The following is a 27,778-nucleotide window of genomic DNA, read 5'->3' on the forward strand; positions in this document are numbered from 1 at the left end:
TTTCAGAAAGGAATAAATCCCAGATTAATCCCTCACTTTCGAGTCAAATTTTTTAAAATAGTATTTTCTGTATTACTGTATCAATTTGATTATGTTATAGTGATCAAAATATCCTTCATACGAAAGTACCACAGAAAATAAAGTATCAGTTGTAAAAAAAAAAATTTCTTTCTGAAATGCATAATCTAAACAAGGTTCCAAATAAAGTTTTATTAATAAAATTATTTGCTTAAGCACAATAAGTGCAGAAAATCTTAACTGACTATCTCTATTTTTATTGAGGAACAGACGTTTTAATTTTCTAACTAGACCAATTAACAGAATACAGATTGTCCAAAGTGTTAAAATTCAGTTAGGAAAAGTTCCTGATCATGACAGATTTTCAATATTTTTTTTCCTAAGAGGCTCTACATTTAAGCTAGTACAGCCACAGCTGGATATAGTTAATATCTAGAAGGACAAATTTCTAAAAGATATGAACAGTATTACCTCTATTTATTAAAATGAAAGTACCCTACAGCCTGCTCATTGGACAGATCAATCAGGAAAAGAATTCATTAGCAGTAAGTAGGGTATCTCTTCTAGGAGTGCTCGCTTCTGGTCAGGAAAGAAGTATTGAAGTAGCCATTACTAATAATTTGGATCAATCAGAATATTTATAATGAAAACCCATTTTCAGTTATCACTGAAAATGCACAGATCAATAAAAGTGATGATTTATTCATGCCAGTGGGTGCTGCAAGAGCGTTCAGTTCGGTTCAGATTTGCCTGAATCACTGCATACATTTGGCTCAACCGATGGTTAACCTCTCCCAGCGAAGAGCTGCTGCCTTCTGTAAGAATCCCACAGATCTGCCACTTTTGTTCTCCCAACCTGACTACCAGCTACTCTCCTATTTTTGTGTGTAAGGAGCCTTTGGCAGACAGGAATATAACTGTACCTAGAACCTTAGTGAAAAGGTAAGAGAAAGATAGCAAACTGATAGGATTATTTATCCCGAGTCCTGCTTAAACCATTTTATGTCGAGTTGTGAGCTCCTTTATAGCTACTCTCTTAAAAATCCCTCCCGAGTCCTGGCTTAAACCATTTTATGTTGAGTTGTGAGCTCCTTTATAGCTACTCTCTTAAAAATCCCTCCCCTAGTTTGCACCTAGATAACTTTCTCGTGGATTCAGACGGACCCAACAGTTTTAGAGGAAAAGTGACAAGATCTACAGTCCCAAACTGACTGCTTTCTCTGTTTGCAAATTGAAACATTTTTATATTGTTTTACCAGGGGTCAGGTAGGCACGGATGAGCACTTGTAGGAAAAAAATTAAACTCCTTATGTAAATGAATACGCAAACCTCGCATATCTGTTAACAACCTGATAGGACTTTCTATGCCACATTCTCAAAAACATATTCATTTCAACGACTGTAGCTAAGCCCAGCTCGGATACTATTCTATTCTGATACCTTGGGAAAGTCTAGGTCCTCGGGGCCCTAGGCTGAACTCTGAAAAGTACAATGCGTTGTGTAAAGAGCTAAAAATATCCCAGCTTTACCTAGGATCACTTGTAATTGAACCATGCAGCCTTCTAAGTGTCAACATTGGATTCCCCATTTTCAGGATCTGACAGCTGCAGCTAGGAGCCTGCCAACTTTGCCCCATGCTCATTGTACTTTGTTTGAAGTACTTACAAAGATTTCATAATCCCCGAAGCAAACAGTTTATTCCTACCTTTTTGTGTTTGATGTAAATGAATTGGTTATTCCCTGCTGGTCTATCTAGCTGTACAGCCTCTGGAAGCAAGTGGAATGCTGTAACGTTCCTTTTTATGATTAGAGAAGAAAACAAAACACTAGCACCTAAAAACATAAGCCAGGATTAACCTTTTGGTGAATGAAGTGCTAAGAAGACCTCAACTGGAGATCCAAATACCGGTGTGGGAGCACAGGCTAGGAAGGCACTGATTCTTCGACTGCCAAGTCTTCTGAGTGCCATGATATAAGAGGATTCAGCAAAGCGAGACAAAGAGAAGATGAGAAATACTGAGTATTGAAGAAAAATAATTCTTTGATTTAACTGTAGCATTTAGATAGGTTAAACATGGCAGGATTAAAAGCCCATTTTACACTGAAGACGGCAAAGTGATTTGATAAAAATCCCTTCTTCCTTTTTCAAAATGGACGAATTAAATGTAAAACGTGCAACTGCAACGAGGAAGCATAAGGAAGCTCTCGGTTGTCAGAAGGTTGAACATACAACCTCTTTCTGTCCCTACTGAACACGTGCATTGCAGCAGTGACTCACCACTACATCAGTCAAGATCTCCTTTGGTATTGGCTCAAAGCTGGAGTAACAGAGCACTGAACCAGAAAATACAAATGGAAAAGCCTAACATATCGGAAACAAATCTATAGCAAAGGGTTGTCTGCTGAGTGATGAACCGAGACTTCTACTGATGAGGGAGAACCTGTTCACTTCACTTTTGCTTCATCACCTCTTCTCTGCCAACTTATTTGCCTCATCTATCAATCAGTCCTGTCTTCTCCTTCTTCCTTTTAGCCTGGACAAGAGGAGGCTCAGAGGTGACCTTAGTGCAGTCTACAACTACCTGAAGGGAGGTTGTAGTGGAGTGGGAGTCGGCCTCTTCTCCCGGGCAACCAGCGATAGGACAAGAGGACACAGCCTCAAGCTTCGCCAGGGGAGGTTCAGGTTGGACATTAGGAAGAATTTCTTCTCAGCAAGGGTCATTAGACATTGGAAGGGGCTGCCCAGGGAGGTGGTGGAGTCACCATCTCTGGAGGTGTTAAGAAAAGACTGGACATGGCTCTTAGCGCCATGGTCTAGTTGACAGGGTGGTGTCAGGGCAACGGTTGGACTTGATGATCCCAGAGGTCTCTTCCAACCTGGTTGATTCTGTGATTCTGTGATTCTCACAACCCAGAATCTGAAGCTGGGCTGTTTCTGTAACAGGCGTTTGCATTGTACTTTAAGGAGATATGAAAACTACAGTACCAAGGTCCTGTGCAGCGTTTTTGGCAGCAGACATTGTCAGAAGAATTAAATATCACTATCTCCATGTTCCAGATGAGGAAACTGCGACCTTTGAAAAAGAAGCTATCAGAATCATCAAGAATTCAAATCCTGTCCTAGTTTTTAGCCATAGGAAACATGCTTTTTACTGCTTTACTCTGGTGCCCGTGAGTACCACCACAGTATACAGAATGAAGTAATAAACAAGCACAGGACAGGGACTGTAAAATACTGGCTTCCCTGGGCCACTGTGCAGAAAGTATTTTACAAACCAGGAAATGCTTCTTACAAAAAGACAAACACTTCTTATTTTAAGCTGATGATTTTCTCCAAAGTGCCCTGTCGTTTATCCTTCGCTCCTCAAAATGAAGACTTGAAAAGATTTTAAAAGTCAAAAGCAGAACATATTTGGACAAAAGGAATGCAGGTTATGTTCAAAACAGGTCTTGTCTTTTTTCTGTCTTGAGCCTCTTCCTTGTGTAAGACAATTAACTTGAATTTTTCATTATCAAGCCTCTTCTGAGGTTCTGTTTCCCTCCTACCCTGCTCTCCTTGAATTACTATGGATCAGAGTATGTTGTCCCCCTCAAGAACAGGCACAACATGAATTATTTCTTACCTTACAGAGCATTTATAGATAATGTAAAGCATATGTTGCTGTCTTGGTAATGCATTCTTGTTGATTAATTAAACACTTCTTTCCCATCACATGTCATGAAACACAGATTGTCTGCTTTCTGTTTTTATTTTTACTTAAATAGTTGTCAAAGACTCTCGCAACATGCCCACTGGGGTTGAAAACCTTGTAGTGGAGAGAAATCTAATGCAGTGATGGTCTTGTTATTGCTGCCTATGGAACACCTATAGATGGGGTGTGTATAGTATGTCATGGTAAGAGAAATCAGCACCTTAATTCTTCAGAGTCTCTGTGCCTTTGCTTCCACCTGTAGTTTTCATCTTGATTTACAGAAGGGGAGAAAGGCAAGAAGGCACAAGTGAAACACGCGTGGATTCCATATGACACAGGAAGCCTTTATGCGTGAGTGCACACATACACATTTCCATACTTGACTCACTCTTTAAAACTCCTTTAAAAGAAAACTGATTTCTGTGGAGCAGGCATGTCCTATGGGATCAGGAAGGGAGTTCCTTCTACAAAGGGCGTTCCCTGTATGGAGTAGTATGTAAAAAAAGCACAGAAACAGACAAAGAAAAAGCAAGCAAAGAGTGTTACTCTTGATAAATGATGGCAGTGGAAATGAAGACAACACATGAGGGAATGAAAAGATATATTAAGTCAGAGAATGATGCAGCTAAAATACTCTTTGCTCTAGTGATTCTGCTTGTAAGTACACTTAGCAGGCTCCTTCTGAACTGACAAAAATTATTGTCTTAAGAGAAGTCAATTTATTTTGCTGACAAACCACTGCCCAGCTGCAGCAGCCTGATTCTTTGCAAACTTTTGAAGAAGGAAAAGCTGCTTTGATAAGTACAGCTTCAAATATAACTTTGCCTGAGCTACGCTGATGGTGCTGGTCAAAGTCTGTACTGCACATCAACTTCAGGAGGGTCTGGGAAAATTTTTTTAAGTCAAAACTTTTTTTGGGTAATAAATACAACAGGACTAACTGCATTTCTGATAATTGCTGGTATTAAGCTTTATGATCATATATCAATAGAGAAGGGATAGTAATGCAGATTTTTGTTACGCATCAAATAATAAAATTAATCTACATGACTTATCACTTGAACTCTTAATCCCTTCATTAGCCTTGTTGACTTTTATAATTAGTTATTTACCATCATACCATTGTGATGATATTGACATTATTTTGACTCAGAGGCTGGAACATTAAGACAGCCCAACATTAAGTCCTCATATACCCTGCAATCTATTAGGTACAATGTGAGTAATTAAAATTAATAATTTGAAAATAGCTACAAATCAAGCAGAGCTGCAGTATAAGTATGGGAAAGCACCTGAAAGCACCGGACAGCATTGTACTACCTGCACATTAAAAAAGAAAAAAAAGTCTTCAAATATATTAATTTTGGAATTTGGTGACCAAAAACATGCATTTAAAAAAAAGAGGCAAATCTGTTGCAACACTGAGGCTGTGTAGCTTGACAACATACTATAAAAATGATAAGATACTGTCAAAGCAGTTATTGCAATGTAAAGTTAAAAGGAAATTGCGAGTTAACAAAAAATTGGTTCGTCTCTTATGAATTTCCTCTTCCTTATACACACTGTTACTTTGCGTACCTCATCCCCTTTCAGAACTTCAGAGCCTTCTAACTCATGGGCCTGACTCGTCTTCTGTAGCATCTGCCTTTCAGTGCTGGACATCTCTTCCTTAGCAGCCTGAAGCTCTTCTGCCTTGGCTTCCTTTTTCCGGGCAATGATAGATGCCTGCATGATCATTAACAATGCATATGGACAAATAAATTAAAAATTGCCTTGTTTAATCATTAGTAAAATGTAATCCATTACATTTCAGGCATTGCACCACTGAAACCACATTTGAACTGGCAGAAACTGGTTTTCATGAAGAACTGCGAGCATGTCTCATGCAAAGGCACACATTCTGTACAGTGGGTACAGCCAAGACTTCCAGCATACCCTTTTTCCCCAGATTCACGTTGATGTATTTTACATTCTACATTTACATTTCTTCGCCCTGTTTTTTCATTTTCATTGAAGAAAAAGGCAGGCATTTGAGCTGCTCCATTTCTTCTGCTTAGTCCCTTTTTGTGCCCGTGTAAGATACACCATGGCTTCACTGGAAAGTTACCCAGGATTTCACAAATGTCATAATACAGATTTTTATAACTCCAACCTACTCCAACCTACAGAAATATGTTACACTAACATCAGAACCGAGCCACTAAATCATGGCAAATAGCTAGAAGACGATGAATAAAGCAATACAGTACAGAAATAGTTTAGATTACAGATTATTCTCTTTTTTTTTGAGTCTGGAAGTTAAAGCATTTAAAAAATAATATTTTATACAAGGCAAAATATTTAATAGTACCTAACATTTGACCAGAAGTAACAGATTTGGGAACATAAGTATATATTAGTTCAGGGGAAAAAAAGGCATTTTTATCTTGCCAAAGAATACTATTTTAAACTATTTTAAAATAACACATTAATTTAGATGCATGCGCATGAATTTGGAGGCATGGTTGGTGTCTTCATACGAAAGGGAAAACTTAAGAAAAAATGAAGCAAATTACACACTTTCTCACACTAGGTTAAAAGGACCAGCTTTATTTCTAAAAATATATCTAACAGAATTCTGCTGGGGTAGTATCTCAGCTCTTTGCTTCATGAGATATCTGCAGTGACAAACTGTGGTAGAATATATATGATTCTTTTGTGAAACAGAAGCCAGTCCCTAGCAGAACAATGCAAAGACTACCGTGTGCTTTCAACTCACAGCAGCAACCTGAACTCCTGCAGTGGTTCCTCCACTGAACATAATTATCCCACAAGCCAGCTGGGCTTTGGTACCAGCACATTATGTGGCAAGCTTTTCTTTAGGGAAGAAGAGCATCTCTTACAAAACAAAATGGTGCGTTTCATATCGCATGTGTGATTGAACTGGATCAGACATTTTATCACAATTTTTTTCCTCCCACTGATACATTTTACTTAAGCCTTTTTATTTTTTAAACCGTCACCATAAGCATCAGCATGAAAATCTTCAATAAAATTAGCAGTGGTACAGGCTGCCTGGAAAAGAAATCCCTTACATTTCTGCATAAGCTCTGAAAATCTCAAGAGCTCATAAATCCTTTTAATAACTTGTGAATTTACTAAGACTAGACCAGACAGCCTATTTTATAGAAAGGCTATTTTATAGCCTCAGGATGAAAAATCAAAGAAAACCTTCTTAATAGATGTAACGGGGAAAATAGCATGTGGTCAAACACAAGCAAGGGATAGAACTGAAAGCAAGCCCTGCATCCAGGTCTGACTGCAGCAGTCAGCCCACACGCTGCCTTGTAAGAATCTGTCCACAGCTGGAGCTTTACCAAAATAGCTCCTCCAAAGTGAGCCTTCCAGAATTAGTGATGCATCTGAAGGGCAACACCTAAAGCTTAAGGACAGCAGTCGATACAAGCTCACTAACATGCCCGAAAGCAAGTGTTTGACTCAGCCCGAAACATATGTAAGTTCAACAGCTATTTATTTTCTTTTTGTCCTCCATTATTACGTATTTCTACAGATTTATGCTAAACAAATTAAAGAAAGAAATCAGTATGTAAGACAATCAGTGATTGAAACTGCTCTACTGCTTCTGCTTCAAAAATGTTTTGTTCCTTCTTACCTGTTGGCGATACATGGAAAATTTACTGTCGATTGGCTCATATTTCATCATCCTTTTCTCAATAAGCTGATTCATTTGTGCGTTTACTTCATTTATCTGCAAGACAGAGCAGAAAACTAAGGAAACGGAGCTTTATTTCTTTGCCTTCTCCAAGAATTAAATGCTTTGCAAACCAGATTTACAATCCAGCTAGTTCCATTTTTAAAACAGAGAACTAAACCCAAAAAACTCAATGAGTCATTAAGTATTGGCCAGGAAGAGGCTATGTTTTTGGATTTCCAGTTCTGTGCCTTTATGATAAGGCAGAAGCATGACGTTGGCCCTGAAAATGAAGTAAACTGGTGTACGTGGAGAGAGAATGCATGTGAACTGGTACAGATAGAAAAAAGACTGATGTTGTCACATACTATGCGAAAAATGTTATTTTATCAATATCAACTAAAGTTCCTTTTCACTCAACCATTTATCAGAAATTTAAAGGGAAGCAAATAAAGACAAAGTGATATCAAATTTCATCAGTACTTTGAGGAGTCACAGACCACCATACTCCAGCTCTATGGTACCTTCTTTCTACTGCCACAAAATGCACTTGTTTGTCCATGGTCTCAAACTGTTGATCTTCATTCTATTAGAGCCTACTGCATCTGGAAACTCCTGAACAGCTACACCAGTGTGCTGATTGCAGCTTTCCCAGTCCTGACTTAATGCTACGCTGGGACTCTCATCAGCCGTGGAAACCACAGCCCTAGCAACCTTCCTTTAATTCTCTGCTAACTAGATAAGTGCTGATAAGCAAGCAGGGTAAACATGTGCTGAAATCCAATGAAGTCCAAACATAGCGCAGGTACAGCGCTGGGCATTACTCTAACATTTCTATGAGCAATATCCGTGTACTTTGCAAGCTCAGTATTTCAAATAAAGTGCTCAATAGGACTAAAAATACTCCAACACCTGAAAAAAAAAATCTCCTGTAAAGTCTGCTCCTTTACAAAAGCTAGAACAGGCCTGAATTTGAAGACAGCATAACAATTCCCTTCTGTGAATAAATTCCTGGTTTATATATTATAAAATATATGATAGTAGCATGCTTAGTGCAATTCAACTCCTTTTTAAGACATCGAGATAATAGAAGGCTGACTTTAAAAAAAATGCTGGCTAAGGCCATGCTGTGGCAACAGCCAAGTATATGAGATGTTTTTATTATCTATTAAGAACATACTTCCAAAAAATAACTATTTTAAAAGGTTACCTCACAGAGAAAGAGAGAAAAAAAAAACTTGAAGCTTTTTAAAATATTGCCAAAAACCCAGCAATACTCTTGGAAAAGAAAGGTGCAAAACAGGGCTTCAACTATGCCTAAAAGAAATAACTGCAACCACAAGTATTGCTTTGATTAGAAGAAATAAACCAGGAAAGCAGAGGCTGAATCACACAGCTAGTTTTTTGTTTCAGAGCTAATCTACCATTTAACAATGCTGTCATCCTTAAAAGTATAAAGGTTGGGATCCAAAATGGCATTAGGCTGCCACTGATTTTACTTTTGTAAAAAGGAGTCTTAACCCTAAAATAGAAGGTATTCTTGATGACACTTGACTGCTGATTCTCATCTGGTCAAAAAAACCTGTGGGCATTTCTTTATTACATTACTTTGGCAGGTGCTGTGCCATTTGGTTTGGGTTTTGGTTGGTTGTTTTGTTTGTTTGCTTTGTGGGTTTTTTAAAAAACTTATCTGAGAGTTTGCATTTAATGATTAACACATCTTCTTTTCTTTCACAACTGAAGGGATGTTCCTTTGGGAATTAAACATTTTCTCAAGGATATAAAGTAGAGATAAGAAAACTACAGTGAACAAGAACCTTAGACTATGCTATGGAACACAAATTCTGTGTGACCTCAGTCAACTTACCTTGATTTCAAGCACATTGAGATCAGATTGACTCATAGCTGGCTCTGCAGCCACCTTTTGTAAGAAATATGCTGAAGTCTTCTTACTTTCAAGCTCTCTAGGTATTTTCTCAGTAACCAGGTACGAATTGAAATTTATCTCCTCTTCTAGTTTCTTCATTAAACCTTAAAAACAAATTAAATCATTGTGTGTTATAAAAGTAATGTAGCAGATAATTAAGTTTGATTTCACCAACACAGCAATTAATTTAGCAGCATATTACAATTACAACAGCATAACATTTGAGTCTTCTTTTCAACGCTCAAAGAAACAGGTAGTTACTTGATTTGGATTTTTAATCTGGATGTTAAACAATATAATATGTATTATTATCCATCTGTATCTCTAACATATAACTATTAACTCCTTGACAGATTCTTTTCATCAATAAACAAGTAAAACATGAAACTCTTACATAAACTCTAGCTGGATCAGATGCAATATTCAACATGCAGCATTGATACAGAATGCCATTAACTCTTGAGAAAGCCTCAAGAACTGGAAGAAAGAACATAGACCCTAGGGAAAGCAGCGTTGCTAACAAAGTCAAGTGAACACAGACTAAAAATGAGCGGGAATTCCTCTTTTCCAGCAGTTCAGTTTGTTGATTTCTGTGTTTATGAAAAGCCAAACTACCACATGATCTTTTCCCCTTCGTGGAAAGGTCATTTATCTTGTGCAAAACCAACAGCACCAATACTGGTTTCAGAATGGTAAGCAGAGTCACCCTATGTATGCAATAGCCATGATGTACTTGGCACTACAGCTATACCTTGAGAAACACATTTGAACTTACTGAAAAAGAATTCCCACTTCTTTCTTCCAGAAGAACTCGATTCCAATCTTCCTCAGCCCACGCCAGAGCTGGGCAGGAGGGACCACATTTTAATGTCTCACTAGAAATCTACCACCTCTGCAAATGCAGCAAAGCCTCCCACATACACCGTGAGCTGAATTATCACCTCAGAACTGACTAGGAACACAGCTCCCAATTTGATATTTATAACCAAGATCTTTGGTGTGGAAATCAAAGTCATATCAATTAAATTATTCTGATATTAAATATTAATATTTTAATTTAACCAAACTAATTTCTTTTCCTCTTAGCAAGAAAAAAAAATCTGCACATATAGCCTATACTTTATTTCTTGTACCGCTCCTGTTTTCTTATAAAAATGTACATGCCTAAAGAATTTGTTGTAGATATGACACTAAACTCAGGAAATAACCACGCCTAAACAATTGCTTCCATAAGAGCAGGGACCTACTGACTTCACAGGGTATAACCTTGATCACTATCTCGATTTATTTCTCGGATAACCTCAGAGCTACCACCAACTTCTTTTAAACACTGACTGGTTCTGCATCACGCCTGCTCTTGATGGGGCAACGAGCGATGAAGCGAGTTAAAACTTGACATCTTGATGGGGAAAGACATGATGATGTCAACATGCCTCATGACTAATGTAGTTTCTTTCCTAAATACTTTGGATATATTTTTCCTCCTATACGATTCAACATATGGAGAAGTAACTACCTAAGAGCTATTCTTGCTGCTTACCAGAACCTTAGAAAACAAAACATAGGGCAGCTCTTGTTTTAATTTTTTTTCCCGTTAAAACATTCCTTTTTCAAATTCCCAGGCTAGAGGGAAGAAAAGCAAGCACACTTTAAATCTTTCCATTACACATAGAAATTCTGTTTTTAATGTTTTAACATTGACTTATGGTTACAAAATCTACATACGTAAGCTGCACAGAAAGGCTGGCTCTGTGCCCTAAGGTTATTTTAGCAAGGTTCTGCCAACCACGTATTTACATGTGGGGAGCTATTAAGAGCAACTCCTCATGTTTTCCATTCAAATTTTATTATTATTACAAAGAGAGGGATGGGAGAAGGAGTTTCTTAGTACATGCTCAGTCATGTAGAAAAGAGGCAAGTTTCTCTGCATAATTCTGCACCAAATCTTTGACACTGGGAGCACCAGTTCTACCATTTTTACACCATGACCCACAAGTCGTTTTCAAAGTCACTTCTTAGGAAATCCTGAGTCCCACCTGCTATAACTATATTGCACACACATTATTCTTAGAGGAATACCGTGGCGTTTGGCTATTCCTTAAAATATATACTGTTGGCATGGGCTTGGCTTCCTAAGTGATTAAGGTCACTTCAAATCAACAGTCTGCTCTCCTCATTATTCACTCATTTCCCCAGTTTTTATTTCACCTGACAATTTCACCTGTGGTCATTGTTATTTTCTTTCAGATATCTGATGTAAATACTAAACAAAAAGAGAGCCAAACACTGATTTCTGCACATCCCAATTAGAAACACATCCACTCGCTGATGGTTCCCTGACCATTTTCATTTCTAAAACTTTCAATAAAATTCTTTTAATCCTTTTAACATAGGTCATGTTGCATTTTTGCTGCCTTGTTTGTTCAAAATGGGGTGCAAGTTAAGAGTCAACAGTCTTAAAAAAGTCAACCATAGCAATACTATTAAACTTACCAACCAGACTTGTATTCTCAAAGATACCAAGTTAGCTTAAAAGTGCTTTATCCCGACCTTGCACCTATTGACAGCGACTTTGTAATAAATAAAACTATTTAAAGATGGAAATAAAGTTCCACCTAAGCCATTCTCCTTTACCAAATACATCTATAACTTTAATTGTAATATGGTCTGCAGTGTGGCTGAGGATCATTTAAACTTGGAATTTTAGGGAAAGAGAGTTCTGTGGAAAAGAAAAATGTTAATGTTTTCATTCAAATGCAATATTTAAATAATAGCATCCTAAATTTCTATTTTTCATCAAGTGTTCAGAATGACATAAAACAGACACCTGTACAAAGCAATTCCTCTTTGACGGGCATCTTTGATGTTCTCAGTGCTCTAAATCTATTACTACGGATTAACTCAATGAAGTATATAAATGACACATTTCACTGTTTATCAACAACAATCATCTTAACACATTCTTTTAATCAATATTTTCAACCTACTCATCCACTCCTTCATATTTCGGCCAATAAAGTGAACAATAATGTTCTGTAAAATGGACAGAGATCAAGAATTTCAGTAATTCAGTTCGCTTCTTGGCATCAACAATTTGTGTTTGTGCCAGCAGAGATATTCAAAGCAAAAAGATGGCAATCTTGCTGAGAAAGCATGAGCTAGGTTATTCAAACTAGTGGTCGGTGTCAATATACTATTCATATCTGGAACAACAACAACAACAACAAAACAGAAACTGCAAATTCATGTGACTTAGTGCTACAGCAGCAACTGCCTCTGTAGTTAAACACCACATTGAGTAGTACTGAAGTTAATAAACAGGGAAGGAGTGGAAACCAGTATGATCAATTTTAGTCTACAAAACATCTCCTAACAATCAACTGTTTTTCATGATACAATACAAAGTCTTCTAACTATTATATTTCTAACAGTTAAAAACCTACTAACCGTAAGCTGTATTTTCCTGGCACAGCTAAAGCAGACTGATGCTAATTGCATGTTAATAATAATGATGAATACGTGCTAGTTGCATTCCTTAAAGAGTTCCTTTACATTTCTTTAAAGTACTTCATCCTAAATTGTAAGATGAAGTAATCAAAGCAGCATGTACCCGTAAGACAAACAGAAAAGCTTCTACTCATTAACAACAACTTTTATCATTTCATCTTGCTTTGGAAGTAAAAACACTTGAAGTATTAAAAATGGAAGAATATTGTTTTAAAGGAAAGTATCTAACTTCCAGTGAAAATCCACACCTACCAACCAGCTGTTGAATTGTCAGCGCACAAGCTATCCTGATACGAGTAAGCAGCTGAGGTACCAAACTGCAGCCAAAGGGAATTTTTAAAATAAAATAAATTGTGCTAACTGTAGACCAACAAAGCTTTTAAAATAAATGGAATCCTATTCAGAGCACTGCGGTCACCTAATTTCAATTATTTAAAAAACACAGCTGGCATTCTGTAATTGCTCCTACAGGCAGTGTCTTTGTAACTACTACGGGGGAAAGCAATTACAAAGCTAAGTCCTGAAGTCTTTGTTTGGGCACGATTTCAACACAAGTTTTCTTAAGTAATGACTCCAAGTTTTTCTTCAGAATATCTAAACACTTTTTTTCCCCCTGCAAGCAGGACTCAAGATAAGGAAATTAAATATGTTAACTTTATCTTTATTTTCATCTCGGTGATTAAATGACATATTTACTGGCTTTTTATTACATTACCTTTGCTTCTGTGAACTGAACCCATCAAGTTTCCATTGGCCTTAAAAAAACCCAAGAACTGCAATAGAAATGTTGACACAGCTTTGCTGTATAAACTCTCTGATAGCTACTGCAAAAATGGAACAGTTATAAAATCCACTGCAGGTCCCTTTGAGTAAAGAAGATGATAGTTCAGATACTCTTTTAGTTCCATTTGTGGTTCAGTGGCTGATGAGCATCGTAAAAAAATTAAAGTACAATTACGAAGTAATAACAATGTAATGTGGTGGTGACTGAAAAAAATTCTCTAACTCAGAACAGCTGCCAAAGCAGTTATGTGATGCAACTGGAATATTAAATGTACTTGAAAGAGTAGGACAAGGACTTACTTTACTAAATTTAAATCAATAAATAGTCAGATTCTATAATTCTGGAAGTAATTTATACATATAATAAAAATCATTCTATGGCATTTTTTTAGCACAGCAACTTAGAATGCAACTGGAAAAGCCCACCTGCTATTTTTATAAATGATCAGAGAGTACTAACTTACTCCACAAGTAGTATAATTTATTTTGCTGAGGTTATTTGCAGCCTGAGATAGCACTGAAAACGAGGAGAAACAATCTTGCTATTATTAATGTAATATAGCAATATGCAACTCTATCAGCTACAGTTGTGTAATGAGAACAAAGTATTTTCATATGTAAACAAATATATTCATATATAAATATATAGGCATTAATATAGAGATATATCTAGTATATATACTTATACACATAATCATAGACAAGTGGGTGTATATATATAATACATGATCTATAAAAAAAGCTTTATTTTTGGTACCATACAAAAGACAACACAATATTGCACTACAATAAGAAACAGGCCTTAGAGTTTTTAAAAAGAATATTTTATAGAAAGTAACTAGAAAAACAAGTCTACACTGAATAAAACACAGTATTCAGTGTATTTGTACATTCATTGAGAAAATTTTTAAGCAGCAGGATTTCACTAATACCGAATTACAAACACAAAACATAAAACCTTACTGAATCAAAAGTTTGTCTTTTCTAAGATGTTTCTGTTTTTTCCAACCCTCTGTAGTTCCAACTAGTTTTTTCTTGCAGAGTATTATGGTTAGTATTCAGTAATTAACTGTTTCAAGATTTTTGAAAAAGTGGACCTCAAAAACATGACTGATATCATCTTCCCTTGTGATTGTCTCCCTGGCTTTTTGCAGCAAGGCACATTTGGGCTTAGGATCACCAGCACGTGCCTTCAGAACACAAGTTATTTCTTTCTTTAGATTTTCTTAAGTTCCTATATGCTTTTAGGCACTACCATATTACTGACAGCCATCCAGTTTTGACTTCATTTCCAAAAAAGAAATGTAAACCCTCAGCCTTTATAGATGACTACTTACTTTCAGGTTTTGAATCCACTACTGCATGATGCATCTCTTTCAGCTGGAGCTGTGCTCTTTGCAGTCTCTGCTCTGCATGGAACAACTTTCGAGAGAGAATTGGACACACATAAGCTCGTTCCTTTGAAATGCATGTTCAAACAACTAAAACAAAAAAGTATCAAAAAGAATCCCAAATATAAAAAGTGGTAGCTATAAGCACCTGGTGATCACCTGTTTCACAAAGGAATGTGCCAAAACAACTTTTCAACAATTGGCCCAGGTTTATTTGATATTCTCTAGTGTTAATTAAGGAAAGTATTCTTGTACTCCTGAGTGATATTTTCTCTATGGCAGAAATTCGTTAAACAATTTTCAACCAAAAATATGAGTGGCTTGAGCATTAGAACAAAAAAGAAGACAGCAAGAATCAGGACTGCAGCAGGTAACTATCCTTATTCTGCAGCTCTTCAATGCAGCTGAGTTGTCACAGCAATCCACTGTCCAATTTGAGAGCACACTGGAAAGCTGGTTGCCAAACAACACCCGGTTGATTAGCATTTTTGTGATTTAGAGAGGTGTGTACTAAGAACTGGACTTAGCTGAACATCACATTAATTTTACTTGTGATCTCACTCAGGCAAAGACCCAACAGCTTGAAAGCCTACTGATTCACAGTGATTCCACATCCAGATATAGACTGCAATACTGGAAATCTGTGGGGTTTTCCCCTTTTAATAGTGTTGAAGTTCATGTTACAGAACTTAGTGAGATGATATAACAATATGGCACTGGATTTTATTAAAGTATCTTGTTTTGACAATCTAGCTAGGAATAAAACCCACCCTTATATTCAGATGTCAACTGCTTCCAGTGCTTCCTAGGACATCATCTTTGCTGAACTCGGGGAGCAAAATCCCAAGGTTGCTCCTGAATACGTATTCCCCACACCCAGTGAAAAGCTGAGGCACTTGCTGTGTTACTCAGCCCCTGAAATCTTAGTGCAGATGCACAGAGATACAAATCAGACTAAGGAAACATTTGCTCACTACCATAAATATAAAGAATCCTCTTTGGGTGCTACAACAGCAGTAAGTCATGGAACATTTTCTGGGACTGCTAAAGGATGATGTCAGTGGCAGCTGAGGCAGCCAAGTACCTTGAATGAGGTGTTCAAAACTTGCAGGGTCAAGCCTCTTCCCTTAAAATGTACATAGATATTCCTATTTTAAATGGGATTTAATTTTCTGATGTTGGGAGAAACTCTGTACTGTTGTTCCTGATGTACTTTTTTAAATGCACGATTCCCAAACAGATGTCAACAACTCTTTATTTTAATAGATATGCTTTTATATCAGTACCTGATTTTTTTGTTCTTGTTTCTGTTGAGCCAAAGATTCTTCTCTCTCTTTTTCTAAGCGAAGCTGTCTTGCTATTTCAAGCATTCGTTGATGATTTTGTACTGTCTCCACCTACAGCAAGTGGATAAATAGTGCATGTTACTGTCAGATAGTTGAGAAATACATTACAGAGATCATATGTCTCGGAAGCCCACTTAGCACTTCCTTTCCATACATGTTACTACTCAGAAACGACAGCAAAGTACTGGACTCGATTTTAAAAGCTCTGGACTAACGCCTAGGGAGATTCCCTGTGGGTCAATTAGTTATTCGACTCCTTCCTAGACATACAGTATGTTTATCTTAATCCTTGTTTGCATTCCAAAATCAGAGTTGCAAGCCAAGGATTATGACACTGAGATGTAACAGCGTTACTTCTCTTATTACCCTCTTCTTAAGACGCTCTACTCTTTTGACGAGTTGATCGTTCTCCTCTTCCATTGCACTAATGTCCTAAAAAGCAGAAAAAATAGATAAAGAAATGTTAATTTATTTACCATATAATATGGGTTAGACTAAATTATGTTCAAATTAATATGAAAATCAGAATTCTTCTCTGAATACATGGAAGTGGTTATAATTTTATTGATCTATGATCAGAAACACCCAGGATTCCAATCTCTCTCTTCTCTCTTACTTCCCCCACAGTTCCCACTCTCTTTACTAATATTCCTTCATTTGCATCCTTGAGTATTAATGTGAACATTTAAAATGAAAGCAGGTGGAGTTCTCTAAAATAAAAACAAACAAACAGAAACAACCAAGCAAAAATCAGCATGAATTCAACATGTGATGCAGTCAAACGTATGTTCTTAATGTTACCATGATCACCCACTTCCTGGCAGACAATTTTGCATGAAGTTGCATACAAGTGATGTTTGCTGCCACTTTTTGTATTAAAATTGAGTTAAAAGAAACACCTTCTAGTACTAAAACATGTATCTGAATATTATTCTCCTTTAATCCTATCTTACAACAGCAGGATTCCAGAGAGTGATAGTTATGAGAAAAAGTGAAATAAATTCTCCAAATTTAGGCCTTATCTCAACATTTGCTTAACTTGTCTATGTGTCTTACTGGAAGGCTGTAGCCACACTTAAATTTGCTGAAACAGGGCAAATATCTTTACTTAACACCTTAGCCACACAGGATCATCTTTTTAGTTGACTTAAGCTCTTAATTCATTCAACACCCTCTGAAATTATTACCCTGTATCAGTAAAGTAAAAGGCTTTGTATCAGTTTGCATTCACAGGAAAGGGAGTTCTAATATTTGAAAATCGTTCTGAACAGAGTCTTGGCAGCCTTGTTTCCCAATCTGCTTCAGAAAGCTCAGTTCTAAGCATGAGCGAGGACCTTCTAATCTGTTTGCCAACAGAGAACAGTTTCAAAAAGGCAGCTGCAGTGCCACCAGCTCTGACCTCTACAACTTATACACTGCAATGAGTCCACAAAACCAACAAAAATAGAACTGACATTCAAAAAAAATCTAAACAAAAGTTGCACAATTTTCTCAAGTTTTTTTACCCTTCTTATTTCTGCAGTAGATAAACCAGATGTTTTGAGCTGCTCACACTCCTTATGTAGGTTTTTAAATGCTTCCATCAGTTCTTCATACTATAAAATGAAATAAAAACCATGCAGAATGAGCTCTTTGTCTAAGGATTTTCAGATAAACATGTTGCTTTACTACTAAGACAATAAATATAGAAATATGGTGAGAAAAAGAACTAAAGGCATTTTTTCATCACAAAAGCTTGTCAACTTATAAAGCACAAATACAAAAACACAGTGAATTATCTTCCATTTGAAGGTACACTCAGAAGTTTCACAATTTCTTCAGTATTTTCACCTCTTGCCTTGTAACACACAGTGTATTTTCAAAACAGGAAGATAAGATGTTATCTGAAAGGGACAATGCTATATTAACAAATTATTCTCTCTTACTCTATATCTCAAGCCGAAAAAGGAAGAGCTTGATCTAACAACATGCTTGATCAAAGCAAGGGGGCTTGAATTTATAGAGCACTGAGCTTCAATCCAGCAAAGCAGTCCAAAAGCACACCTGACTTATGTGAGAAATAGTTTTGACACATTGCATAATCATGCCCTCGGTATATTACAGAGACTGATATATGCAGTTCGGTATTTAGAAAGAAGTAGACAGTGTGCTACTTCCACACCAGTACCTTGCCCACCAGTACTCTTAAACTGAGAGGCAGTGTGAAAGTCTGTGTGGGTAGAGAAATAACAGGGGACAAAAAGAGTTTAGAAATATGGGTAGGAAATAAATTTAGATTCAACTTGGAGAAATGCAAGCTGAGATATGAGGAAAGATAATCTCCACAGAAACAGCCATTCAATAAGATGGAAAAAATCTAAAAAGAGAATATCAAGTAATTTTTTACTTCCTGGAAAGAGCAATTGATATGAATGTTGAACACAAAATGGCAACGGCAAAGGCCAGTTCAAACAAAGGCATCATATCCCTGAGCAGTGAAGCAGCAATTCTATTCTATAAAACCCTGGGGAACCAGCATCTAGAATGCTCTGTTCATTTCTGGTTGTTTCAATATCAGGCACACAGTGACAAGCCGGAATTAATTAAAAAAAAAAAAGCAATAAAATGGCTACTGAGAAGAAGATAAAATAATAAAGATCTTGATTAAATGGCAAATAAAAGTATGATAAGGCATGCACACAGTGGACAATGTGAATGAGTTACAAAAAAGTAGGAGTAAAAATGCAGCTGGGCTGCATTGTATCACTTATGCATTATAGAAGTTAAGGACTTTAACAAATAATGAAAAGCAGGTAGTCTCTGAGCAGCTGTATTCCTGATTGCTGATGTCCAACAGCTCTCCTTGGTGTGGATTCTCTCTCTCTTTCAAAAGGGGAGTTTAGTCAGTCTTTTCCTTATCAGGACACAAAATTTCAAGACTAATGGTAAGATTCAAACAAGGGCACAGCACAGTTTGCCAGATCATAATGCAGGGTCAGTTTCCCACTTTCACCGAATAAAAGCTGCAGCAACCCCATGTGCACTCAAAATAAGTGACACACTCAAATGAACCAAGAACACCCAGGTTCCCATAGTGGAAAGAAAGATTCCTGGCACCTGAGGGCAACTCACTGAAGACTAGACAACTTGATTTATGCCTGAAGTTGCTTACTTTTTAAATTATATACTGCAGCCAATCTGATGTCCAAATCACAACACAGCTGGGAAGGTGGCAAGTACTCCGAGTATCTCGTTTAAATAATTTACAAAAGTACATTTGAGGTTGATTCTATCCACCCATAAAACTTGACCATGTTCTAAGATTTCCAAACTCTCACGTTTGAAATGTTTCCTTAAAACACACTATTGCAAGCCCATCTAAATACTTTAGGCTAAATTCTTTAATGCATTAGTATCTAAATATTTGCATGGTAATGTTACATTAAGGCACTATATTACTCCAGCTTCTGTTTTAAATTAATCAGCAGGGCATTAGTTTAATAAGACAGTTATATGACTGTAATCCCAAAAAGGAACACATCTTACCTAATGGAAATAATGGAGTTGGATATTTATACATATTAAGAGTGTGACACACAGGAAAAACATACAATCTGCAGCCCTTTCTCTCTTTGCTACTTCTGCTTAGTTATTCCAAGTTATAAATCCAGCATTGTTAGTGGTAACAAAAAAATAAAAGGCTTAGTCAAGCTTCAGTCAGACTATACAGCTTTGCTGGTGCACAGTTAATAAATCCAGTTACCTGTTACAAACAGTCAAAAATACTGTAATTTTGCAAGTGACTACACATAACGAAAGGCACAGAAAACTGGATAAAAATTAGGTAAATATGTACCTCAGGAAATACAGATCTAAAAACATAACTAGGGTTCACTGTAAGCTTTACATTTCAAACCCACCCACTCTGACTATCTAAAATCAACATTTAATGCTCACAAAAGAAGTGGGAACATAATGAGTAGGAACATCAGCCTGGGAAAAAGAAATTTTTTACTTATTCACAAAAAAATAAATGGTTGAAGGAGAAGCAGGATGAGGCTAATACAAATATTAGACTCTAAATACGACACAATCACTTGACAATTAGGAGACATCGGCTTTTGGTCCTAACATTTTCTGGACTGGTTTGAAGTGGTAATTTATAAAGTTAAAAATATCCATGTCGTAGTTCATCGGAAACAAAAAAGTCTTTAAAAATTAAGAAATAAAAAGCTGTCTTGGCCAACATGGCTCTGAACATTATTTAGTACCCAGTAGTTAATGGGCTTAAAACCTTTTAATTCAATGCTACATATTAATACACAGTTTCAGGGTTATTGGAAGAAAGGTGGTCAAGACACATATTTCTTATTACAAATCTTTGCTCACCCTTGATTCCAACATGCTCTTAACATAACTCACTTGAACACGTATCTCAACGGTAACTCCCCGATTCATTTATCCCTCCTCCTATTGGCACTTCAATTAATTAACATAAAATGTTGGCATTCATGAAAAATGGTACCTGTTTGTTGATGTCAGCCACAGTATCATCCTGTAGGAACTCTGCTGGCACTTCCAGTTTTACTAAGAAACGTGCCAGGTAAGCTCTTTTCTTGAGTTCATTGGTCTTCTGAAGAAGCCAATGTAAGACAGGATGAATTACATGTTTGCTTCCAGTAACTAACCCTTGGCGAAATGCACTCCTACACAAAAACAACAAAAAGAAAATACCGATAAATCTCAATCTAAGGAACACTGGCTTGGAACAAACAACTTGCAATACTTTGACATTCCCTCTCCACTTGCCTAATGATATTCTTAATCCTATTAAAAGAGAAAACACTCATGATGCCAGTTTGCTATTTATGATCCCGATTCTGCTACCTTGAGACAGATAAAAACCCCATAAAAATGCTAAAGCCAGCACCAACCACTGCTCCTTTTCTGCGATATTCTTCGGGAATAAAGGTAATGTGGGAAGAGTGTGGGTTTGCTGGGTTATAACCTGGCGCAGGAGGGTGCAATCCAGCCTCGGGCGGCTGGTCTGCCAGGGACGGGGAAGGGACTGACCCTGCCAGTCGTGCGGCACCCTCTCCTGGCTGACTCCGCAACAGCAGCTGCTGCAGCAGGGCCCGAGGGGCAGCCGACACCCCGCAGGAGCCTTCTGCTGGCATCTCCCGTACCACACTCTGTAGGGACAAAGGAGGAGCTGCCTTCGATGCGTTACACATACCCACTGGGACAGTCGAGGTCAAAAATACACACAACTACTGAATTAAAGGTCGTTACCGCATAAACTGTAAAAGATGTTTTACTGTGCTTTGTAGACAAAAAGATACTTACAAGTCTGATACACTTCCTGGAGGTTTGTATTTAAGGATACCAAGAAGACTCAACATTCTTTTAGCTGTTTGTTCCGGCAGCTCCTCTCTAATGTCAACAGCATGCTAAATAGTAAAAAAAAATAAATTATCCACTGTTTGTCCAAGTCATGTCAATTAAGTAGCAACACCAAAAGAACTGACTTTATCCATTTATCATGATATGTCAATGAAGTGAGATGCTCCACACAGAACATCCTTTTTATCACCAAACTTCAATTCTCTTCTAATGAATTTTTCTCCAACTTGTGTACTCAGGTAAATTTATCCTAGGTATATACATCTTCCCTGCTCATGGGACCTCAATCTATGCAGACAAACTGATTACTTCCACCAAAGAAGTCAGGTATCCAAGCACACCAAGGCACACATATCTGCGCCCCAGATGTATGAATGATCCCTTCTGGTCTTACACGCACTTTTGGTAGCCTCAAAGGAGAGGGATTCAGTGTCTATTGCAACAGCTAAGTCATGAGGTTCAGCTCTTGATCAATTCCTGCCCTGTGTATGTGTGCAAGAGACAGCCTGGCTTCTGACTTAAGAACACAGCGATTGTCAGTATGAACCAAGTTAAGATCTGTATCCCAAGGAAAAATATACAGTCACCAGTCTCTAGGGGACAGGGATCCAGTATCCCTGGCCCAAGAAAGATTTGCTGGTTTGCCAAAAACACATAGATGTATAGACAGAAAGGATTCTTGCCAGGCACATTTATTTCCAGGAAGATACATACAAGCCATTTTGGTAAACCAAACATGCCACAAGATTATTCAGAGCCAGACCTAAATAAAAGCAAATTTCTGTGTCAAGCCTATTTAAGATGTTCGCAATTACGCAGGTCTGAGCACCTCTGATTGCCTTCCTTACCTTTGGGTCAATCTCCCCCAGAACATCACTGAGCAGCTGCAACAGCTGCATTGACTCTAAGGAGTCAAACGTGATTAAATTGTAGTTCTTCCTGAAGGGCTCCTGATTGAGCTTCTCAACAATGAACTGGATTTGATCACTCATGATCGTGTCCTGGAAAAACCTCTGCAGAAAAGACAGAAGAGATGTCAGGAGGCCTCGGCGGGGAGAGGGAGCCGGGGGCTGCCGGGAGGGCGGGTGAAGGCAGCGAGGCCTACAGCAGCGCAGAGGCCCTGAGCTGGCACAGGGCTCGGCGGGGCCCAGCCCGGCCGCCCCCTCAGCCCCGGGGGGAGCCTCGCGGCCTGCGAAGGAAGGTCCGGCCCCTCACAGAGACTGCGGGGGGAGGCGGCCAGGCCGGGCCGGGCCCGCTCGAGCAGCAGCGCCCTGAGGCTGACGGGCCGGCCGCGTCCTCCGCCCCCCGCGCGCGGGCCGCCCCGGCCCTCCCGCGCGCCTCCCGGTTACCCCGGTGACGGCGGCCAAGCCAGGCCGATGACGTCACTTCCGACGCCACCGCCCGCTTCTGCCAACGCGCCGGAACGGCTGGAACCGGGCCCAAGCGCGGGGGCGTCCGCGCATGCGCAGAGCGGCGGCGGGGCTGAGCGGGGCGGCCGGCCCGGGCGGCCGTTCCTGCTACGCTGCCAGCCCGGCGGGGCTCGGGCGAGCGCAATCTTCCCCCTTCCCACTCCGAACTGGGCAGGAACTGGGATTTGTACCCCCAGCCCCTGCGCAGAGGGCAGCTGGTGGCGGTGCCGCAGGCCCTGCCCCATGCCGCGGTGTGAGGCAGCGGGGGCGGGCGCGGCTCCGCCGCTGGCCGTGGGGTGGGTTTCGCAGCGGGGTGGGTCGGTGCCGCTGTGCCGTGAGGGGAGCGCGGCTGCGGTCGCTGGGGGTGATGCTGGGGCGTAGGAGCTGTAGGCCAAGGGTCTTGTGGGGCTTCACAGCAGGAGCGCTCTTGGTGCGAGGAACGGCAGGAATAGGGTTGAGGTTCACCCTTTCAAGGCTATACTTAGCTTCGCGGCTTCTTAAGAGGGAGGCTGTTGTCGCGTGTGTAGGAGATGTACAAACAGATGGATGGAGTTACCCGATTAAGATTTCCGGCAGCCTCTGACAGCGTGTGGCTGATGTAGGTATCAGGTGAACGGTTACTTCGTTTCCTTGAAATGGAAAAACGCACTGAGGATCCTCGTGAGACAGGAACGCCAGCCCGGTGCCCAGGCTTCGTTAGGGGCAAATGGCAAATTTATGTCCTTGGGATTGGACATCAGTTGTTAGTGAGCCTCAAAGTAGCAATAAATATGCAGTGCTAGCTATGCTACAACTGAAACAAGGACAGGAGCTTCAAAAATGCCAAACAATCAAAAACAGGCTATATATTAAAGTGAACCTCGCTTATGCAACGGGTATCTCTTGATCTGCAAGTTTTTTGTTGCAGATCCTTCAAAACCCATGCTTAGACCTTGAACAAGTGGATTTTGGAGCCTCTGCTATTGCAGTTAGCTTCTTGGATAGTCTTAGAATCCCATGCGATTCCACAGATGATGGATTAAAATATGCAGTGAGTCATATTAAATTGGTGCCAATTGAAATGCACAGGTTGTAAATCACTGCAGAATTTGACTCAGTAAATAGCAATCATAAATGGAATACTTTGCAATTCTAAGCACTGCGTCTGTCTGAGGTTAGCTCCTTTTTTCTTTCTGAGGAACAGAAAATGCTTCATAGAATACTGATTTACTGGTCTTCTCGGGAAGCCTGAAAAGCGGCACTGCACTGGTGTCCTAGCTTTTAACTGGCTAAACTAAGTTCCAGAGGGGATGGATGGGTTGCTTGTGCTTGTGCGTGAAAGCTGTGGTAGAGCCAGGAACATAATCCAAGTCTCCTGACTCCTGGATTTGAACTTTAAAACCAGATCATGTTTCCTTTGTGCTTTCTGTCGGTATACTGACCTTTAGGAATCGTATTTACCTACAAGTTCCCAGAAAAGAGCTGCTCTCCCTTGACGTGCTTTCCTGGTATCAATTACGCTTTTCTTCTGATGAGTATTTTGAGCATATAGAATACACAGAGAGCAAATGAAAACAGTATTTCTTGTGGAGGCGCTGGGGGCCAGGCCTGCTCCCTGTACACCGCATAAATAGGGAATAGGAAGAGGTGGATGTGGGTCCACCGCTTAATGCTGGGGAAACACTGTTCCTGTAAACACTGATACACATCTTTTCTTCAGACCTCGGTGCAGAGGAGACAGCGATTGTGCCCACAGTGCTGAGGATGGAGAGGGATCTGTGCTGGGTGGAGTGGGAGGGTGCTGCTCTGAGATTCTCCTTTACATCAGACTATTTCAGTCCCTACACCTTCCAAGAAGCAAAGGACTGTTCCCCTCTTCTCATGTCTCTGTAACGTTAAAGAGGCAACAGATAAAGAAGAGGAAGGATGTCTGAAAGCTTTAGAAAACTTCAAGATAAGAAGAAAAAAAGATGGTGAGATTGTTTCACTCTGTCATGGTGGAAAGCCATGAAGTCTGATTGTTCTGACTCTTGGGGAAGGAGACCTCCACGACCAGACGTTATTAGAACTGGACTGGCTGAGCTCCAGCTTGCTGGCCTGTTTGAAGGCTCAACTGATTGAAGGCAGGAGCAAATTCATACATCAGAGCCCAGTTCTGTGGGACTTCCCAACTTGGGGAAAGCATGGGGGATCCTGTGTCATCCTTAAAGTTGTATGTTTTCATGATCCTTTCTTCCTTTCTTTGTACGTGCAGCCCAAAGTAGCCATACTGCTACCCCAGGCTGCCGCCTGCTGCTCGGTATTTACAGTCTGTAGCGGTGTCTGAATTTTCAAACTTACTGCTTAAAAAAAAATCAAGGATTAGCTCCATGTCTTGACCTCTGTATCACAACAGAATCTTCACAGACATAAGAGAGATGATAGCTTTCAGTGCAACCTTAGGTAAATATTACAGGAAGCAGCTGAATTTGTTTGATGCTTAACTTGTCTTAAGTTATCTTAGTTGGGGTGATGTGGTATCTGGATCAAGTCTTACAGAATCGAAGGCCAGTGTTCATATTTATTTGTTGTGTAATTCTGGGGGCATTTTCCAAAATCTCAAGTTAGTTTGCATGGAGAGTGATAACAGGGTTTCAAGCAAAGTTTCCTAATGACAACAAAATGCGGAAGAAAGAGAATGGAGCCTGCAAATAAACTATCCAGAGCTCTTTAGATCTGCAGGCATGGCTTCATCACTCCCTCCTGACTTTCTCCTCCCTTTATAGCTACTGCTGTGTGGATGGCTGCCTTGCAAAACTGAGAGCTCGCTCAACCATAGGGGCCAGCAAATCAGAGAGGAACGAAACCTGAGCAAATCAAAATCGTGCTCCACGGGCGAAGAGAGATCCCCTTATATGGGAACATCATGGGCAAGAAGATGAATACGTCCGGCTGAACTGCTGAGGTCAGATCCCAAACAGATGGAGGACGTTAATGTGAAAACAAGAGCATTTAGGAAGAGAAGACAACACTTACTTCTGCTTCACTTATGCAATCCAAGCCCTCCTGTTTGTCTCTTTTATTATAAATATTGTGTTACGTCTGACTGTGCTACATTAAAAATAAATATCTTTGTGGCTGTTCTAGCAGGTAAATGCATCTCAGGTCTGTTTCTGGTTCCCACTTGCAGCTTTTTCAGTTGTTATTATGTAGCAGGATTTTGCTTGCTGAAGTGTCACTGATACCAACCATAGCAGTATGGACTGTGGTCAGCAAAAGCCTAAGGAGATCACTCATGTCTCAAAAAATTCAGCCTGTCCCTGCAGAATGTAACTTTTTCCTGTGTGCTAAAGCATTTAAGACAATACCAACAGCCAAGAAGCCTGTCTGGTTCTGAGTGTTTTGTCATGGCTACAGCCATAGATAGCATCCTACGTGATGTAAAATACTAAAGGATTGGAAGAAAAACATTAGATCTGTGTTGTAGGGTTTGTATATTTAGTGCCTCTCTGTGGGTCTTCTGTTGCAAGAGGACCCTGGTCCTTTTAATCTGAGTCTAATGGATTCTGATCCGAACTTCTTGTCTTTCAGACTCTGAGCGTGAGATTCACATGTCCCACCTTGACAGTTCCGCATCTTTACAGGTCCACCTCCTGTGTTTACAGCGTCAGATGGTGGCCTTGCACCCGCTCTTTGACCCCCTCGAGCAGATGCAAATAGTTGGCTTGCAGCACACTGACCAGCTCTGGCTTGTGCATGGTTCTGTGGAGTAGGAAAGGCTGCAGCCAAAGATGTGCCATGTATTGGCTCTGCTGAGAGGAGCAGTGACTTTGTCACTCCCTTTTAATCCCATGACCTGATACAAAACCAGTCTAAGGCCAAATAGGATGGTGTCCCATGCAATGTGAGAAAAGAAGCTGGAGATCTCTGTGGCCATTGATGACCCAAAAGCTTGCTTTACCATTGCCTTGTGCCTTGCATGGCCATTCATAGGTTGTTATCTAACAAGGTGGGGTTGCTTGGACAGAGTTACCTAAGCTTCCTCTAAAAAACACTTGCAGTTCAGTTTCTTGCCGTGCTGTCTTTGTTTCTTGTCTGAAAAATCCAAAATAACTCCACCGAATAACCTCAGATTTACACCAGTGTTTCTGAGATTAGGTCTGCTCTGTAGGGTCTCCTATTCAGGGTCAGATGAAATGGCCAGTCACCCCTCGCAGCAGATTTCAAGAACAATAAGATGTTTTAGGAATATGCAATAACTGATCGCCTCTAAAGGGCAGATTTTCCTCTTTGCTGCCAGACTAGGGCTGTTCTCAGTGATAAGTGTTTGCTGAACAAAGTCTGCCGAAGTTCATGAAGTTGGTTTCATTCTCATGGGAGGGCAGCAAGCCAGGACATTGAGCACGCTGATCCCAATCTCACCAAGACTCAAGTCTGCAGGAAATTCAAGTTGCCTTACTAAGGTACTATACCCACCTACTGCTGCTCAGAGCTGGGTTCCCACTGCCAGTTTCCAACAACATGGTTATCCCAAAGCGCTGTTCTCCAGAAGGGAAAGGCTGAAATGCTATTATAATAGACAATATAAATAAAGGAACATTGATCAGTTGCTCTGTATTTCTGTTCTTCAGATACTATTTTATCCCCCCCCAGAACAGTCTGTTGTTAAACTGA

The 27,778-nt window shown here is 39.5% G+C and overlaps 1 protein-coding gene across 1 annotated transcript in view; it reads right to left on the reverse strand.

The window, feature by feature from the left end:
- The window catches only part of IFT81 (intraflagellar transport 81), a 37,512-nt gene extending 14,494 nt beyond the window's left edge, over positions 1-23,018 (reverse strand). Inside the window, exons 1-10 of the mRNA XM_068412555.1 lie at positions 22,586-23,018; positions 21,681-21,784; positions 20,860-21,040; positions 17,861-17,950; positions 16,722-16,787; positions 16,296-16,406; positions 14,956-15,040; positions 9,269-9,432; positions 7,363-7,458; positions 5,289-5,435 (exon numbers count right to left, since the gene is read on the reverse strand). Coding sequence (XP_068268656.1) covers positions 5,289-5,435; positions 7,363-7,458; positions 9,269-9,432; positions 14,956-15,040; positions 16,296-16,406; positions 16,722-16,787; positions 17,861-17,950; positions 20,860-21,040; positions 21,681-21,784; positions 22,586-22,729 — 1,188 coding nt within the window. The 5' untranslated portion in view covers positions 22,730-23,018. The remainder of the gene's footprint in view (positions 1-5,288; positions 5,436-7,362; positions 7,459-9,268; positions 9,433-14,955; positions 15,041-16,295; positions 16,407-16,721; positions 16,788-17,860; positions 17,951-20,859; positions 21,041-21,680; positions 21,785-22,585) is intronic.
- Between the last annotated feature and the right edge of the window lie 4,760 nt (positions 23,019-27,778).

This window comes from Nyctibius grandis, chromosome 14, assembly GCF_013368605.1.
Source record: "Nyctibius grandis isolate bNycGra1 chromosome 14, bNycGra1.pri, whole genome shotgun sequence".
NCBI classification, from domain to species: domain Eukaryota; kingdom Metazoa; phylum Chordata; class Aves; order Nyctibiiformes; family Nyctibiidae; genus Nyctibius; species Nyctibius grandis.